Source organism: Brassica rapa, chromosome A02, assembly GCF_000309985.2.
Source record: "Brassica rapa cultivar Chiifu-401-42 chromosome A02, CAAS_Brap_v3.01, whole genome shotgun sequence".
Taxonomy (NCBI): Eukaryota; Viridiplantae; Streptophyta; class Magnoliopsida; order Brassicales; family Brassicaceae; genus Brassica; species Brassica rapa.
Genome location: NC_024796.2, coordinates 24,011,035 through 24,028,889, shown reverse-complemented (window position 1 = coordinate 24,028,889; position 17,855 = coordinate 24,011,035). Strand labels below are relative to the sequence as shown.

Below are 17,855 nucleotides of genomic sequence, written 5' to 3'. Positions count from 1 at the left end.
TCTTCCACAAGAACACAAACGCCAACAAGAAACCCATTCAGCCTTTTCATCACCCGTGCAATGTACCAAGGATGTCTTCATCCCGGAACAGATGTACCAATGTACAACCAACACACATTTATAATATTTCTAAAACTTGGGGTTGTTTCTGATGGATCAAGAGTTTGGGATATTGTTGAAAAGACATATAATCTAATATACAAGTCAACAAAAAATGCATAAATTCTTCACAAGGGCCCTGTTCGTTTGTACATTTGGAAGATGCATCCAGATGGTCCATCTAGACGTCTTATCCAGATGCTCCATCTGGGTGTTGTTCGTTTCTTCATTTCGTCCATGCATCCAGATGAATCATCTGAATGCAACTATGTTCGTTTGCTTGTCATTTTTTAACTTCCATCTGCATCCAGGTGAATTTGTTAATAAAATGACTAAAATATATTTTTTTACGTTTCGGCGGAAAAATAGCATTTTTACGGTTTTAGCCGAAAATATTTTTGCAGTTTTTGAGGAAATATGTGTTCTTCGCGAAAAGGGCATTTTTATAGTTTTGGCGGGGAAAAGCATTTTTTGGCTTTGGCGGGAAAATATATTTTTTCCGGTTTTGGCGGAAAAATGCATTTTCCTGTTTTGGCAGGAAAATACAGTTTTCCGGTTTTGGCGGGAAAATGCGCTTTTCCGGTTTTGGCGGGAAAATACATTTTTGCGATTTTGGCGGGAAAAAACATTTTTCTGGTTTTGGCGGAAAAATACATTTTCCGGTTTTGGCGGGAAAATACAGTTTTCCGGTTTTGGCGGGAAAATGCGCTTTTTCGGTTTTAGCGGGAAAATACGTTTTTTCCGGTTTTGGCGGGAAAATACATTTTTCCGGTTTTGGCGGGAAAATACGTTTTTCTGGTTTTGGCGGGAAAATGCGTTTTTCCGGTTTTAGCGGGAAAATGCGTTTTTCCGGTTTTAGCGGGAAATGCGTTTTCCTGGGAAAATACGTTTTTCCGGTTTTGGCGGAAAAAATACATTTTCCGGTTTTGGCGGAAAAAATACAGTTTTCCGGTTTTGGCGGGAAAATGCGCTTTTTCGGTTTTGGCGGGAAAATACGTTTTTTCCGGTTTTGGCGGGAAAATACATTTTTCCGGTTTTGGCGGGAAAATACGTTTTTCTTGTTTTGGCGGGAAAATGCATTTTTCCGGTTTTAGCGGGAAAATGCGTTTTTCCGGTTTTAGCGGGAAATGCGTTTTCCCGGAAAAATACGTTTTTCCGGTTTTGGCGAGAAAATTTCATTTTCCGGTTTTGGCGGTAAAATTGTGTTTTTCAGTTTTGGCGGGAAAATGCGTATTCCGGTTTTGGCGGGAAAATTTTCATTTCCGGTTTTAGCGGGAAAATTCTGTTTTCCGGTTTTGGTGGGAAAATTCTGTTTTCCGATTTTGGCGGGAAAATTGTGTTTTTCGGTTTTGGCGAGAAAATACGTTTCTTTCGGTATTGGCGGGAAAATGCTTTTTGCGGTTTTGGCCGGAAAATACTTTTTGGAGTTTTGGCGGGAATATGCGTTTTTTGGGTTTTGGCGGGAAAATTCGTTTTTTGGGTTTTGGTCGAAAAGTGCGGTTTTGCTGGTTTAGCCGAAAAATGTGTTTTTATGAAAATGTGTGTTTTATGTTTTTTTGCGGAAAAACGCATCTTGCGGTTTTGGCGGGAAAGTGTGTTTTTCAGTTTTTGCGAGAAAATGCATTTTTTGGTTATAGCGGAAAAATGTATATGTAATAAAATAGAATTTACGGTTTGAAAATAATATTTTGATTTTAAAAGGTCATTTTTGTCATTTATCATTTTGGACTGAACTAGATGCATCTGCATCCAGATGCACCATCAAGACTCACCTTCATTTGGGTGAGAATTTGAGATGAGTTTTTAAAAATTCAGCTGGGTGATCCATCTGGATGTAGCATTATAATGCACAAAACGAACATCAATTTGCATCTTCACCCAGATGGATCACCTGGGTGAGCAAACGAACAGGGCCAAGATATGTGTTTTGGTTGGATATACACAACAATATAAAAGGAAAAAAATGGAAGACGACATGGCGAAGTACCGGAGAGCTCTTCAAGTATTAAAAGAGGAAATTGACAAGGTAGTGCGAAACCGAATCTCTACAATTCGACATATGGGGGGATGGGAAGTATGATGAATGTTTTCAATTGTGGCTTGTCACAAGATGAGACTCATTTAGTTCATTATGCTAGTTTTTTTCTGTTAAACACGTGTTTTTAAATCAATTTAGCATTAATTCAAAAAAAAAAATCTAATATACGGATCATATAACCAATAAACCCAGTACTATTGTTTGAATTTTCACATACCATCATCTAGATTTTTCACATCTTTTCTTTCAATTTATGGGTTTGAAAAAATCGTCACTGCATTTATTATGGAAATTTTAGAAAACTTGTTTATGAACTTTTCAATCACTACGTAAACTTTTTCTATGTTTTATACTTTTTCTGTATAATTTCAAAAATAATTTTCGATGGACCACTCATTATTAAGGGGACAATTCGAATGCGTTTTTTGAAATAAAAACTTTATAAATGCTTAATTATTTCTTATTCCATAAGAAGAAATGAGTATTCCATCTCATTTCATATTATTCCATCTCATTTCATATTAGTCCTTGCCATTCCAAAATAAAACAAAATTCATTTGAAAATCATTCCATGTTAAAATAGTTATAGGATAAATAGAACTAGATGTTTTGCCCGCACTTGTTGGCTTAATAATTTTACAAAAAAATTTAAATAGATTTATTATCAATTCAAAACCATTAAAATAAATTATTTTCATGCTTTTGAAATATTTGATAATTAATTAATTATTACAATTTTTATATATGATAATTTTTTTTCTTTTAATAAAATATCTTTTACTACGTGATATACATGGGTTTATATTTATTTTTAAAAACTTATAGTGTAAAATATTCTTGGATAACATTATATAGAATCTTTTTAGATAATGATTATTATCAAACTAATGTTTTTTTATAATTATGGGTAATTATATATATATTCATAAATATAATCATTTATTAAAGGTAATAAATATTTTAAACGCTCTAACATTTAAACTCGAGAGCAAAAAAAATAATTCGCAAATAATATTATTAATATTTTAGAAATCTTTGGCAACTCTTTTCGGAAATTAATAGTGATTTTGACTGTCCAAAAAAATTATCTTAAAAAATAGATGATTCATTCTATCTTATGTGATATATATATATATATATATATATATATATATATTAAAATAGAGATGATTTTATATGACTAAACCAAATATAATATTAACATATATATATAATAATATTAGTAAAGTAAATATAATAGAAATTTAAGTATGATTCTCAATAAATTATCAGCTAAATCATTAGAATTATTTATTAAGATTATGGAGAGCATGACAAATAAACAAAATTACCTAAAATTATGGAGAATATGACAAGTAAGCAAATTCACTTATAACCTAAGTATCATAATAATAAGTGTATATATTAAAATATATTTTCAAAAATAATAGTATATATCAGTTGAATAAGTTAATGTTTATTAATTATTTTAAATATCATGATATATATATATATATATATTAAAATAAAATTTAGATAATAATGATTAAAATAATGATTTATCTTAAAATCATGGAAAGTATGACATGTAAGAAAGTTCACTTCTCAAATAATAATATAGATATTAATTCCACTCTCATAACTCATATGATATACTTCTCTCTATTCTCTACTCAAGCTCCCATTTCTTAGTAGAGAATAATTCGGATACAAATAGGTAGAAGACCATCTACCTATCATCTTCTTGTAAGATGAGTTCAGTTAAGTGTTTCATCCCTTTGTTATTTTAGTGCTAATCATATACACTAGTGTTTTCTGCAGAGAGGCGACCGTTTCTTCTTCTCCATTTTTCTCTTGTTCATCTCTGCTACCCGCTTGTATTCTTTGTCTGTGTTTTGTGGTTGTGGTGAGTTGAGTTTGGTTTTCCTTGGGTCAGATCTGATAGCTGACGAGCAGATTCGATGATTTTCTGAGAGTTGTTGGCTCCTTGTGGAGTGACAGTTTTGTCGTAAGTTTCGGATCCTTGTGGAGCGACGGTTTTTTGTGTTTTGTTGATTTGCTTAACTTCCTCGACGTTTCGGTGGCAGGTTGTTTCATTTTTTTCTTTAATAAGTTAATGATCAATGTTAGGCTATCATATGTCAGAATTGGTGGGAACTTATCTTATAGAGACGGATCTCCAAAATCTAAGTTCTTCTCAAGCTGCTACTGTGGATAAAAGAGGAGCCAGTTTCAAGGATATGAGATTTTATTTTAACAATTTAGTCCCTGATTTTGGATCTTCCATATAGATGGCAAACATGCGACATAACCATGTCATCTTTATGTACCCATTTGTTCATGCTTTTGATGATATTTTGTACACGTCGCATTACTCTCCTTGCAAAATAGATCGGAAACGATAAGAAGAGATCAACAGTCCTCCTTGGGTCGTCATGTTCTCTTTGGCTGCAACAACTACTCAATGAAAAGGTTAGTCAGTACAACTTACGCATTGAGAATTAGTTCAAAAACCAGTATTTTGGTTGATATTGTCTCAATATTTGGCGGATTCTATCTTATATGCTCTTTTGAGCTCTTTATGTCACATAATGGTGATTTTTGAGCTCTTTTTTTAACTGGTTGTTTGAACTTTACATTTTTATGGTTTGAAACTAAACAATACTAAAAAAAAAATACTAATTTCATTCCATTAATTATCATTCCTTTAATTCTACTTATTTTGTTTATTAACATTGTTGCTTTGGTTGAAGTAAAATTAACTAAAGGAAAATTTGTTTACAAGTGATGAAAAATTAAATGGATTTTAAAACATATACATCTAATTAAATTATTTTAATTTCTTCCGCACATATGTATATCAGAAATAGGAAAGTTACAAATGTTTTTTTTTTCTGGAGTCAAAGTTACATACATTCTCTGTAGCGCCATCTTTAACCGAGTCCGCTAATAATTACCCGTCTGTGTCCCGTGAACCGGGTCTGTTAAATGCTATAATGGGCCTGGCCCACTAAAGTTCCTTTCTGTATGTAACTCTCGTGTCTACGAATCAGACAAGAAGACTTCGCATTGAGCTCGAGAAGAGAAATGGCGAATCAAACCACAGAGAGCAATCAACTGTCGAATACGCAGACCTACGGCTTCCCGATCTACGCCGCCGACTGGATCCCGGAAGAAACCGTTAGATCGAAAATCGACAAGGATCAGGACAATTCCGAAGACGGCGACGAGTCTTCGTCGTCGACCTCCCGGAGCTGCATCGTTCTGGCCGGAGGAGGTGGAGAGGGAAGAAGCGGGATCAAGAATGTCATCTTAATCTGTCGTGTTGATCTCGACACCAAATCTCTCTCTGAGCAACCTGTAAGTAATGCATGTGTATCAGATCTATACATTTTTCAACAAATTTGTGTACTTAAGGATCATTTGTTGCAGCTTGGTAGGATTGTGCTTGGTACTGATCTACCTTACAGGATGGCTGTTCATCCTCGTGGAGGTGGTCTTGTTTGCGCACTGCCTAACAGTTGCAAGTGAGTCATCTCATATCCAATGTTAAAGCTTCGAACTTTATTAGGGTGATGAGTTTGGAAAGCATGTGACTTTGAAGTTCTGTATACAAAGACTTTAGTGGGTTTTTATCATTTATGGTTTGGTTAGTAGAGGGAATGTCTCAAGAGATGTGATTGTACTTGTTGATATACAGACGGTTTGATTGGGAGAACATTATGAGTCCAAGAGAGGGTGATCAGGGTGGTGAAGAGGGAGAGGAAGTGATTAAGGAGTTGAAAGACGTTGGACAACAGTTAGCTTTGGCGTTTAGTCAGGAAGGGTCTGTGCTTGCTGCTGGTGGGGAGGTAGGAAAGCTCTTAGATTCAGTCTATTTTATGTAACGGAGGAAAGGGACGTTAGTGGTTCTTATGCAATTTTTGTTTTGGTGCAGTACAGGATGGGACTTTGAGGATTTTTGAATGGCCTAGTATGAAAACGATACTTGATGAGTCCAAGGCACATGCATCAGTGAAAAACTTAACTTTCAGGTGTGCTTTCTACTATCAGATAAGGCCACTCGAACAATAATTGTAGAACAAGTTGCCTGCGACTGATATTTTTTCGTTTTGCAGCGAAAGTGGTAAGTTTCTTGTATCGCTTGGAGGTCCACTTTGTCGGGTTTGGGACGTAAAGGCTTCTGCTGCCATTGCCAGTCTATCAAAGGAGAAGGTCAGTGGGGTTTTGCTATTTGTATCTCTTAACTTTGTGTACAAACTTCCAACATTATTTGTATCAAATGTAATGAGTTTTAGATTGTAATGCAGGATGAGATGTTTGCCTACTGCAGATTCTCCGTCGACAATGCAGGCAATGAAGTTCTTTACATTGCTGCAAACACTGGTAAACTTACATTCTGACAGTGCAAGAACATATAGTTTTACAGATCCATTTTTATATGTCAGAGCTAGCGATTACAACTGATCTGTTTTGTTGCGTAGAACGTGGTGGGAGTGTAATAACATGGGATACAGCAACATGGAAAAGAAGACGTTCAAAGCTTATGAAAAACTACTCTATATCCGCCTTTAATGTCTCAGCTGATGGGAAGCTTCTTGCACTGTAAGTCTTATTTTTTCTACGCACTGTTGTGACCAAACAGATAGAACTAATACTAATACTTATTCTAGTTGTGGTTGTCATAACTTTTCTCTTTAATGCCAGTGGAAACATGGAAGGAGATGTTTTGATAATTGATTCAACTAAAATGAAGACTCACCAATTGGTCAAGAAAGCTCATCTCGGTTTGGTCACCGCACTGACTTTCTCCCCTGATTCAAGGTGTCTTTCTATACTCATTAAGTATCTATCTTTCACTGCACAGCTACGGATTCAATGATCATGCTGAAGAATTGAACTCACTATCTGGACTTGGTCTTGCAGGTGCTTAGTGTCAGTATCTTTTGACTCAAGGGCAAAGCTAACTGTCATTGAAAAAACGCCTGAAAAACGTAAGTATATTTATGATTAATCTTCTTCTCTCCATCTTACTACTTTACCCAAACTTAACCAAAACTGTACCAAGAATACAATTCACAGACTAAGTTATAAAGATATTTCTAGAAACCTAACGCTTTGCGTTTGTTAATGAAATTGCAGAGGGAGTAAACTGGCTGGTGATGTTGTTGTTGTGCGTGTTGCTATACGTGGTTTCCTATTATTTCTTGATGGCAAAGGGGATCATAGGTAAAGAAAATAGCCTCTAAGTGACCCCACAAGACGATACATCCGAATGGCTTGAACCCCAACATATCATATGCACTCTTTTTTTTTCAGCCATAGCTTTTTTGCGTTTGTGTTGTGAGAAAATTCGAAGGAGTTCTTTTTCTTCACCTTTAAGAGAAACTTGAATGCTTTTATACATCCTAATAATGTAAACTATCATTGTAAGCAGTAAACTACGATATCATATCCGTCAACAAGGCTCTTTTATGTTTCTCACTGATCTTAAACATTAAGCAAACATTACTTTTGGGGAAAAACTTCCATCTTTTTTCTTTGATTTAATAGCATAACAATAATTATTACAATGTTCGAAGACTGAATAAACCACAAAGAGAAAAATAAAATAAAAGTGGGAGCTTGTATATATATTGACAATTCACACAGGTTAGCATGTAACCTTTCTTCTTTTTTCTGTGATTAGATTATTGGAAAAAGCAAATTAAATAAGAACGGATTTAAGATTACTGGCGCTTCCTTTGGTAGAGAGAATAACCAACGAGCGCAGACATCAAGAATGTCCATAGTACCTGTGTTTCCACCATATGTGTTACTTCTAATCATACATTTAATAAACCAAAAAGATTGTATTTAGTCTTTTAAACACGATTAACTTTTGATGCCATACCGTATTGATGGTGTGCCAACGTTCGAGTCGTTTTATTCTTGACTGCATATCGTCCAAAACGTTGTCTATGGAAGAACCATCTCTTCTTGGTGACGCTTCCGACGCACTGTTACTACTTCCCTTCAAAAATGGCAATGAGAAGAACCCCATTTTAGAGACAGAGAACCCAGAATAATGGGAGGAGAGGAGAGGAGATAAAGCAGAGACTATTTGATTACCTGAGACTGTATGAATTCCACAAGTTCTTGCAACCGCGCTGCTTGTTGTGTATGGATTCCACTTGAACTTCTCTGAACTGGTGGTAGTCTTTCCAAAACTATTTGAAGGTAACTCTTCATTCAAGAAAACAAGAGGGAATAAGAGACTAATTATGCGTAACATGCAAGTAAATGAAGAAAGAAATGGAACCTTTGTTGTGTATGAACCATCCAGTTTGAGAGCTGAACCAGCAGCAGTCACAGCTTTTTTGTTTACGCCTTTGATCTGTATGTATGGACTTGGCACATCTTGGAGATGATCAACCTCAATCAGAATCTTCAATAGCCAAAAACAATTAAGAGAGGGTGACTTATTTGGACCATATTCATCTCCAAAAGCTTGTTTCGCACTTTCAAACAAGATACTTACCTTTCCGTCTTGGTAAATAAAGGCAGAGGCTTCGATATACGCCACTGCTTGATACCTGAAACGAAAAATAGAGCATATATAGATCATCTCATGGAATGTGATAACAGAAAAACTATTGAGGATGACTGATATAAAACACTTGTTTGATGTCTTGCTCACCCGAGATTAAGAAGACCAGCCACAGTACTTACGCTAATGTCAAAATCTACTTTGGGCTGGACGATGAAGTTCCCTTCCCTAATTGGCTGTCACATAGTAAAAGAGAGTCATGAGACATAATTAATAAACTCACTAATGAACAAAATATAATCATGAAACTAGAGATTAATAGCATACCTCACGTATAAGCACAGCAAACCTGCCCTCGCAGATTCTAACGCGTATGCAGTCACTATCTGACAGCTGCCCATTGGCGGGAAGCCCAGATAGCCTGAAATATATATCGATAAAATTCTGAACGGAGCTGCAGAATTTTGTGGAATCAAGGATACTGAGAATATCCTGATATGGAACCTTATCAATGACATGACGAGGCGTGAGTGAGTGAGTAAGCTAGGTCTATGCAAACTCAGAATGTGTTATATTTATCCCTTACCTGTTTATTGCTTTTCAAAACAAACAAAGAGCTCTCGGGAGAGAAAACTGGATCAAAATCATTTCGAATCTTGACCTGCATTATTGGGAAATGTAAGGAGGCAGAGATCATCACTTCTATAGAACCGAGTGTTTTCTTTTTCTTTTCATAAGCTAATCGCAATCACAAAAAAAAGACTACAAACAAAGAGTAGAGCACAATTTTAGTAGGTGAAATCTAGAGTCTCAAGTGTACTCACGTGTGCATGCACTAGATGTGGCTCAATATGTTGCTGGAACATTGGAAATACGGTCATCATTATTTCATTTTGAGACATGAAACACCCGACTCGGCTCTTATCCCTCTGGACTCTGGAAATAAGATGTGAATGAACACCTCCCACCTGTTTCATGTATCGTAAGAAAATTAGTCGGTTCTTGATAAGAAAACAAGACGAATGGAAGAAAAGGAACAATGAAGCAGAAAAGAATCTTACAACAGCAACCCAAAGGTCCAAAGATTGTCTGATTTCTGGATGCAGCGCATAAACCCCCTCGAAGATGATCTAAACAGCAATGATATGTCAAAATAATCTAATAACTACGGTTGAAATGAAAACAAAGGTAACAACCATTTTGAAAGAGAAAATATCACATGATCAAAATATCATATGAGAAGAGTAGGATCACTAACCACACCACATTCTTCAGAAACTTCAAGTTCCTTAAAGCCACATCTAGTACCAGTCTCCAGGTCAAATACAGGCAGTTTTGTTCTTCGACTGTTCGTTATGTCAGCAATGTTCTGCAAATGAAGTAGAGAGAGATTTTTAAATCCAATAAAACTAACCCAAACGCTAACGAGATCACCTTATACTTTAATATTCTCAAACCAAAGCGTTACCTTTGAGAGCAAAGGCAGGTCAAGGGAACTAAAGTCATCATGCTTGAAATCTTTGACTTGCTCAGACTTGAAGTAACTTTCAAGGGAAACCACTTCACATCCAACTATATTAGCCATTTTATGGGCCAAGCTAGTCTTACCAGATCCACTAGGACCGCCTTCAGTGAAAGCATTGTGACAAACATATAGTGTAAGAAATAGATGTTCGACTCAGCCTTAAAAGTAAAATGATACAAACAGCGAACAAGAAATGTTACCTATTCCTACAATAACAGGTGGTCCTTTATTTTCCAACAGCGCCTGAGACAATAATCACAAGCAAAACAACCCTTACTAGAAAGAGCGAAGTTTTGCGGTTGAAATAATATCTGCAAGAGGAAGCAGCTATTCTACTTAGGAGAAAGAGATTCCTCCTATCTCTTACCTGTATTGCTTGAACGGAAAGAAGTAACCCTCTATCCAAGTCGTATGAATCAGGCATAGGAACAAGTCGTATATTATCCCTGAAAGAGGAATCTGTGGCTGCTTGATGAGAAAGTCTAAGCATAAATGCAATGATAATACTCCTGATAATACATTTGATAAGACATAACACTAAGAGGGAAAAATCTATCTTAAAAGAAAGACGAACATACCTACACCAGAGCTTACTGAATGAGGTGCATCAAAAGAGGTGAAATGCCAAGTTGCAACCATTGGTTCCATTTGAGATTTGGTCGGAGATCGGGTCCAAGGCTGCGATAAATCCTCAAGGCGGGTGACAATGTTTGGGGTAGTTCGGATCGGTTTTGGTGCAACAATTTGCTTCTCCTGGTTAACGGTTACAGGAGACTGTTGCAAAAGTGGAGGTGTATTCAAGCGTGGGACACCTACAACAAGGGTTAGCTTGCAGGAATTAAGATTGTGTTACACTGAAAAACATAAGATGAAAACATAGTGGAAACAAACATGCTTTATCGAAATTCACTGACCTTTACTTTCAAGGATCAGTTCCAGGTATGACTTGGTGATCCATGGCCCACTAATACCCATTCTCAGAGCTTCAGCTCCCACACTCTACATGGGAAACATCTATTAAACATATATAGCAAAATGGAGACTGCTGAAAAAGCGAGATTCAATTGCAAGTGACAATAATGCTTTTTAAGGATTTTTCTGAATTGAAGATTGATGTATTGTTTTAAGAGAGAATTGAAGGTTTATTACCTTCCTGTCTGTCCCTCTCAGTACCAGGAAAGTCTCTCCAAGAGTATCAATCGTTTCACGTGACAGGGATAAATTACCATAGCTCACAGCAGTTGAAGCTCGCTTATAACTCACTACAACATTGTAGCCCAAAGCTAGCAATCCTCCAAGTGTCATCCGACCAACCTGCTAGACAATAGCAACCAAGTCACACACAGAAGCGTTGTGAGGAATATCTTTAAAAAAGATATGTTCAAGCTGGCTGCCATTAGGACCACAGCCATGATGCTTTTAAGCAGAGACTATCCGAAATTAACAAAATCAAGGAAAAATACTGCACCGGAAACCATAAACATAGTAATTCTATATCACTCAATCCCTATTGTTATCCTTTCCACCAAGAATAAGACCTAAACATAACTTCAATTCCATAAAGATTTACAGAATTAGAAATACAGACACACCAAACACAGCAGTAATTGCATGTATCAACTCACCTCAAACTCAGCTTTCGGCCGGATGATGAAATGCTTGTCGACAATTCTTTGGTCCCCAAGCGAGAGGTAGTACCGTATACCAGCTTGACGAACTTTTATCCAGTCATTTATACGCGCCTCTTCGTTTGCAGAAGGAGGTCTGAGGTACATCTCAATAAAACTGAAAGTAGCACCAGGGAAACCATGTTAGCATGCATATGAAGATCCAGTAAAAAGCTTAAACCATTCCTACTTGCTAGAAGAATCCTTCTTACTTATCCTTCTGGACTTCACTTCCTTGAGCAAAAGAAGTTACTATCTGTTACATGAACTGTAGTTAAGTGGTTGACATTATTATATAAATCTAGAGTGAAGCTGGAAAATTTAGCAATCGAAAGAAACTACAGACCTCACTTTTGCATTTCAGTTTGTATATGGCTTCCCGAAATGATGAAACAAAACTGTTGTTGATTCTGATCTGCACACTCGCAACAAACAAATAAGTCAAACTTCTGAACACATAAAGAGGAGGAAAAAAAGAAGAAAAACCAACCTGCGCATGATGAAGATCTGGCTCAATATGCTTTCTAAACAATGGGAAGATGCTGTCGATAAGATAATCAAGCGAACACGAATCCCCAATATCATAACGGACTTTAGAGAGGAGGCTAAAGTGAACGCCACCAACCTAATCAACAGAGAGAGTAAAGAATAAGAATATGCTCATTTCCTTATAGTTTAGCATATCAGTGAATGTGAAAACCTTACCACTGCAACCCGAATATCCAACAAGGAGCGCAATCTAGCATGAAGGGCATACGTCCCATCAACAATCACCTACAATAAACCACAGCCAAAAGAACATAACAGCCATACCTAAACCATACCCAAAAATACCATTTTCTGACTTACCACTCCAGATGATGCCTTCACCATCTTCGTGTCAACACACCTCTTCTGCTGGAAATCAAACACCGGAACAAGAGTATCTTTCCCTTTGATCAAATCCTATTCACAGCAAGAGAAAAATTACTCAACCTAAGTCATTCTACAGAGTTTTAATCAAAGTTAAGAATCAAAATACCTCCAGATTCTGGACTAACGCATCAAAATCTAACGTTTCCAATTCATTTCCATCGTCCACACTGTCACGGTAATCCTCCATGGCGATCACAGGACATCCAATCACAGATGCAACTTTCTCTGCCAAGCTTTCATACACACACACACACACAAATAAAAAAGAGATCAAGCTTGACTACTACTATATAACACCTTCCAACCTAAAGAGGATCGCTACCTAGTTTTACCGGAGCCGCTAGGTCCACCTATACCAACCGTAACAATGCCGTCCTTCTTCTCTCTGAGTTCTTGAATCGACTTAACCAACAGGTAATAGCCATGATCGAAGGCCTAACAAAAACAGTTATCAACCTCCGATGACTATTCGAAAACTAGGAAGAGATTGAAGAATCGAAGCGTACCACATGAAGAGGAAGAGATTGGAGAATCGAAGAAGAGGATGAGGATGAAGTAGAAGGCTGCTGCTGGAAGAAATCGCGTCCTCCCTCTTGGAAAACTCGCTGAACAACCTCGTCGTCCATAGGGCGATGATCGGAGCAATCGAGGAAGAGAGTCGAGGCGGATCGAAAGGGGGTGAGATCGAGTAAACGGTAAACAATTAAAAGGGAAAAACAAAATCAGAATGAATTCAACTTCTCTTTTGCTTTTTTTATTTATTTATTTATTTATTTGTTTATTAATTTTGTTGGTTTTTATCCTTTGCTTTTGTGTTTTTGAGGAACACTTTGCTTGCAAGCATGTAGTCTCCCGCTTTGTTCTTCCTTCCCCGTCTGGCCTTCAACTCTACGAGGACTCCAGTGCCCCCCCCCCAGAAAAATTATAACTGAATTTAATGTAGGTTTTATTATTTTCAAAATTAAATATTTCATTTTGGCTGGTTTACAAATGGTTGACGAAAGGAAATTATATACTCTGTAAATAAGTATTTACTAGGTGTTTTGTCCGTGATGCGGACTTAAACATTTTCATAATTTTTGAAAAATTCTTTGTACACTATATTCATAATTTTAGTAAAAGTTTTATTTGATTAATATTTAATTATATAATTTATGTTTTTAACTTTTTACAAAAATATTTTTTCAGAAAACAATACAATTTATATATATATATAGAAATCATCTTTTTTTTTAAATTATATTTTTAGATTTTGGTTAATTCAATATTCTATTTTTAATTATATGTTTAAAAATTTTATTTGATTAATATTTAGTTATATAATTCATGTTTTAACTTTTTACTAAAAGACTTTTTTCAAATAACAATACAATATGTACAAAAATTATCTCTTTTTTAAATTATATTTTCTGATTTTGGATAATTCTTACTATTATTAATTTTAATCAATTATCTAATCAAATAAATTAAAATTTTGTTTTTATTTTGTAATTTAGTTATATATTTTATTCATTAAGGGTTTTTTTACAGCAAAAAACATTTACATACTCATATTGACTCTGTAAAATTCATTAAGGGTATAAACGATATTAACCACTTTAACTTTTAACGTGAGAGCTTGATTCCAAAAACTTACTTTGCAATTTGATTAATATTTAGTTATATAATTAATGTTTTTAACTTTTTACTAAAAGACTTTTTTTTTAATAACAATACAATGTATACAAAAATTATCTCTTTTTTAAATTATATTTTCTGATTTTGGATAATTCTTACTATTATTAATTTTAATCAATTATCTAATCAAATAAATTAAAATTTCGTTTTTATTTTTTAATTAAGTTATACATTTTATTCATTAAGGGTATAAATGATATTAATCACTCTAACTTTCAACGTGAGAGCTCGATTTCAAAAATTTACTTCGCAAATAATAGTATAGATAGATTGATTAAATTAAATACAAACCTCTATTTATTATTTTTAGTTTTAATTAGATAAATGTTTTATTTGTTTTAATAAATATTTACTACTATTCGTATATTTATATTTAAATTTAAGTTTTGGTTTTAAAGTAAAATGCTTTAACTAAAGTTTAAGCGGAGGTTATTGGTTGGTGTATATTTTAATGGATTTGAAAATCTAAACTAAATCTAGTGTTATTGTATCTATTATTTTAAAATTTGTATTGGAAAATCTAAACTACATCAAGTGTTATTGGTTTTATGATTTATAAATTCTAATATAAATCAAGTGCTATTCAATCATACGATTTATGAAGATAATTGATTTTATAATGTATTTGTATGGATTTGTATAGTTTTTTTTTGTTAAAAATACAAAGATTAAGATTCGAGGAAAAACCTCCGGATTTGTAAATACTAATCCGTGAAAATTTGAAAATCTATATATTTTACTTAGATTTATAAATAGTATATGAATTTCTAAATCAATCAAAATATATAAACCAATACACCTCCTAAATCATTTATTAAAGAACATAAATAAGTATATTAAACTAAAATTGATAGTATATGTCAAATATATTACGTAAAAATAGGGGGTTTCCTACCTATTCCCACCCACAGACACACAAACCCTACCTATTCCCCCCAAAGTATTTACCTCTTCATAAGCCCACCCAAGCTTATAAATTCTCTTCATATCACCCCAAACTTTTTTTCTCCCCCTTTCTAATTGAATTTCTAAATCGTGATTATAGAGTTATTAATCGTGTTTTATAAACAATGATTACCCATTAAAAACGGAACTCACCCGACATTGAAAAAACCCGACCCAGATTTTTAAATTAAACTGGGGTTTTTCTGACTTACGACGACACAGAGAGAGAGACAAAGAACAGAGAAGAAAGAGAGAGAGAGAGAGAGAGAGAGAGAGAGAGAGAGAGAGAGAGAGAGAGAGAGAGAGAGAGAGAGAGAGAGAGAGAGAGAGAACAAAGAAGATGGAGAGACGAAGAACAGAAAGAGAGAGAGCAGAGAAGATGGAGAGACGAAGAACAGAGAGAGAGAGAGAACAGAGAAAAGAGAGACGAAGAATAGAGAGAGAGAGAACAGAGAAGAGAGAGAAAGACGAAGAACAGAGATATATGTTACAAAAAAACAAAGGAGGGAGAGAGACGAAGAACATAGGAGAGAGAGAGAGAGAGAGAGAGAGAGAGAGAGAGAGAGATAGAGAGAGAGAGAGAGAGAGAGAGAGAGAGAGAGAAATGGAGAGACGAAGAACAGAGAGAGAGAGAGAGAACAGAGAAAAGAGAGACGAAGAATAGAGAGAGAGAGAACAGAGAAGAGAGAGAAAGACGAAGAACAGAGATATATGTTACAAAAAAACAAAGGAGGGAGAGAGACGAAGAACATAGGAGAGAGAGAGAGAGAGAGAGAGAGAGAGAGAGAGAGAGAGAGAGAGAGAGAGAGAGAGAGAGAGAGAGAGAGAGAGAGAGAGATAGAGAAGAGAGAGAGAAAACATAGATATATGTTGTTGTGTCGCCATTTTAAATTTGCTTCTTCACAGGTTTTAATGGATATATGTTGTTTGTGTTTGAGTACAGAGAAATATGGAGACACATCTTTTCAAATGGGTAGATGAAATTGTCACAGATGAAATAGAAAAGGTTGATGCTAAACATGATGAACTTGTGAACAATGTCAAGGATTTGCGATAGAGTATAATGGAACACTTTGACGTTCAAGAAACAAGGATTGACAAGGTAGAAGAATAAGTGACAAGATAGAAGAAGAAGTGATGAGAATTAAGAATGAAGATCAGCTTATGTGTTTAGACTCATGTAAGATTATGATAGAAGTGATGAGCTTTGTGTAGTTTGGTATTTTATGTGCTTAAACTTATGTAAGCGATGAGCTTTATGTATTTTTTGTGATATTTTGAGTGTTGGACTCTTGAACATGAGTAGAATCATGTAAGAAAATGATCATGTTCTGCAACGCTTCTCGGATCATCTCTTCGCGTCTCAGTTTCTTATGTGGTACCATCCCTCACTGTCTCTCTCTCCTCTGCACTCTCTTCTCTCCTTTCTCTCGTTTCTCTCTCTTTCCTTTTCTCTGTCATCCTCGTCGTTTTTCTTTACGTGAAAGAGATAGAAGAAAACCCTAACTTTAATTCTATCCCCAATTTTTCTTTTTTAATTTCGGGTTGGGTCAAATCTGTGTTTATGCCGGGTCTAGTTTTTTTAATTGGGTAATCGCTGTTTACAAAATGTGATTATGGTTCCTTTAATCACGACTTGGGAATTTAATTAGAGAGAGGGATTAAAAAAGATTAGGGGGAGATATGAAGACAATCTATAAGTTTGGGTGGGATTATGAAGAGGTAAATACTTTGGGGGGAAATAAGTAGGGTTTGTGTGTCTGGGGGGGGGGGGGGGGGGGGGGGGGGGGAATAGACAGGTAACCCAAAAATAGGTATCTTGTCGAATACTTCGACAGTATAAATCTAACTATTGATAGCTAGTTATGAAAAAAAAATTGCTAGATAGTAGCAAAAAAATTAAATTTGTGTTTTATGTTGCTTTTAGTAGGAGTGGAACAGATCCGGATATCGAGAAATCTAGGGTATCCGGATCCGGATATGAATCTGTCGGATTCGTTAATTTAATATCTGAATCTGGATTCGTGGCTTCTGGATATCCGTCTAGATATTACATTACCCAAAGATATCCGGATCCGTAAAAATAATTAAAAAATAATTTTTTTATAAATTATTAAATAATACTTAAATCAAATATTAATTTAAGATGTATATATGTGTGTGTGTGTAATATTTAAAAAATTAAAATATAATATTATAAGACTAAATTATGTATAAATATTAATATATCAAATATAAATATCAATGAAATTTAAAGATTTAATATATTTTAAAAATATCGATCCGGATATCCGGATCTAAAAATTAAGATATCCGGATTTGATTTTGACGGATCCAAGATTTTATTATTTGGATTTGGATCTGGACACTCCAGATATCCTATTTTTGGAGAGGATCCGGAACAGATCTTAGATCGAATCTTGATCCCGATAATAATCTCCGGCCTAGCTTTTAGGAGAAAACAATTGGTTCTCATTCTTA

At 35.1% G+C, this 17,855-nt stretch overlaps 2 protein-coding genes across 4 annotated transcripts; one reads left to right on the top strand and one right to left on the bottom strand.

Moving 5' to 3' along the window:
* The first annotated feature begins 5,169 nt into the window (after positions 1–5,169).
* LOC103854073 (SEC12-like protein 2) lies at positions 5,170–7,595 on the top strand. 2 transcript variants are annotated; one of them, XM_009130990.3, is made up of 10 exons: positions 5,170–5,476; positions 5,549–5,643; positions 5,817–5,967; positions 6,059–6,150; positions 6,235–6,331; positions 6,415–6,502; positions 6,601–6,721; positions 6,824–6,940; positions 7,043–7,110; positions 7,259–7,595. In XM_009130990.3, exons 1-10 carry the CDS (start codon positions 5,204–5,206, stop codon positions 7,363–7,365), a joined length of 1,209 nt encoding a protein of 402 aa, XP_009129238.1. In that variant the 5' UTR covers positions 5,170–5,203; the 3' UTR covers positions 7,366–7,595. The 2 variants fall into 2 exon arrangements, with proteins under 2 accessions (XP_009129238.1, XP_009129237.1); XM_009130989.2 differs by having other exon boundaries at positions 6,427–6,502; positions 7,259–7,432.
* A 37-nt stretch (positions 7,596–7,632) lies between these two features.
* LOC103854072 lies at positions 7,633–13,733 on the bottom strand. 2 transcript variants are annotated; one of them, XM_009130986.3, is made up of 26 exons: positions 13,259–13,733; positions 13,075–13,187; positions 12,859–12,985; positions 12,687–12,782; positions 12,543–12,611; positions 12,328–12,462; positions 12,184–12,252; positions 12,050–12,093; positions 11,796–11,955; positions 11,320–11,487; positions 11,085–11,169; positions 10,749–10,982; positions 10,538–10,629; positions 10,371–10,413; positions 10,114–10,271; positions 9,904–10,014; positions 9,707–9,775; positions 9,470–9,613; positions 9,232–9,306; positions 8,973–9,149; positions 8,796–8,881; positions 8,637–8,691; positions 8,418–8,543; positions 8,228–8,341; positions 8,010–8,129; positions 7,633–7,911 (listed from the first exon to the last, which is right to left on the bottom strand). In XM_009130986.3, exons 1-26 carry the CDS (start codon positions 13,376–13,378, stop codon positions 7,846–7,848), a joined length of 2,856 nt encoding a protein of 951 aa, XP_009129234.1. In that variant the 5' UTR covers positions 13,379–13,733; the 3' UTR covers positions 7,633–7,845. The 2 variants fall into 2 exon arrangements, with proteins under 2 accessions (XP_009129234.1, XP_009129235.1); XM_009130987.3 differs by having other exon boundaries at positions 11,320–11,484; positions 13,259–13,728.
* Between the last annotated feature and the right edge of the window lie 4,122 nt (positions 13,734–17,855).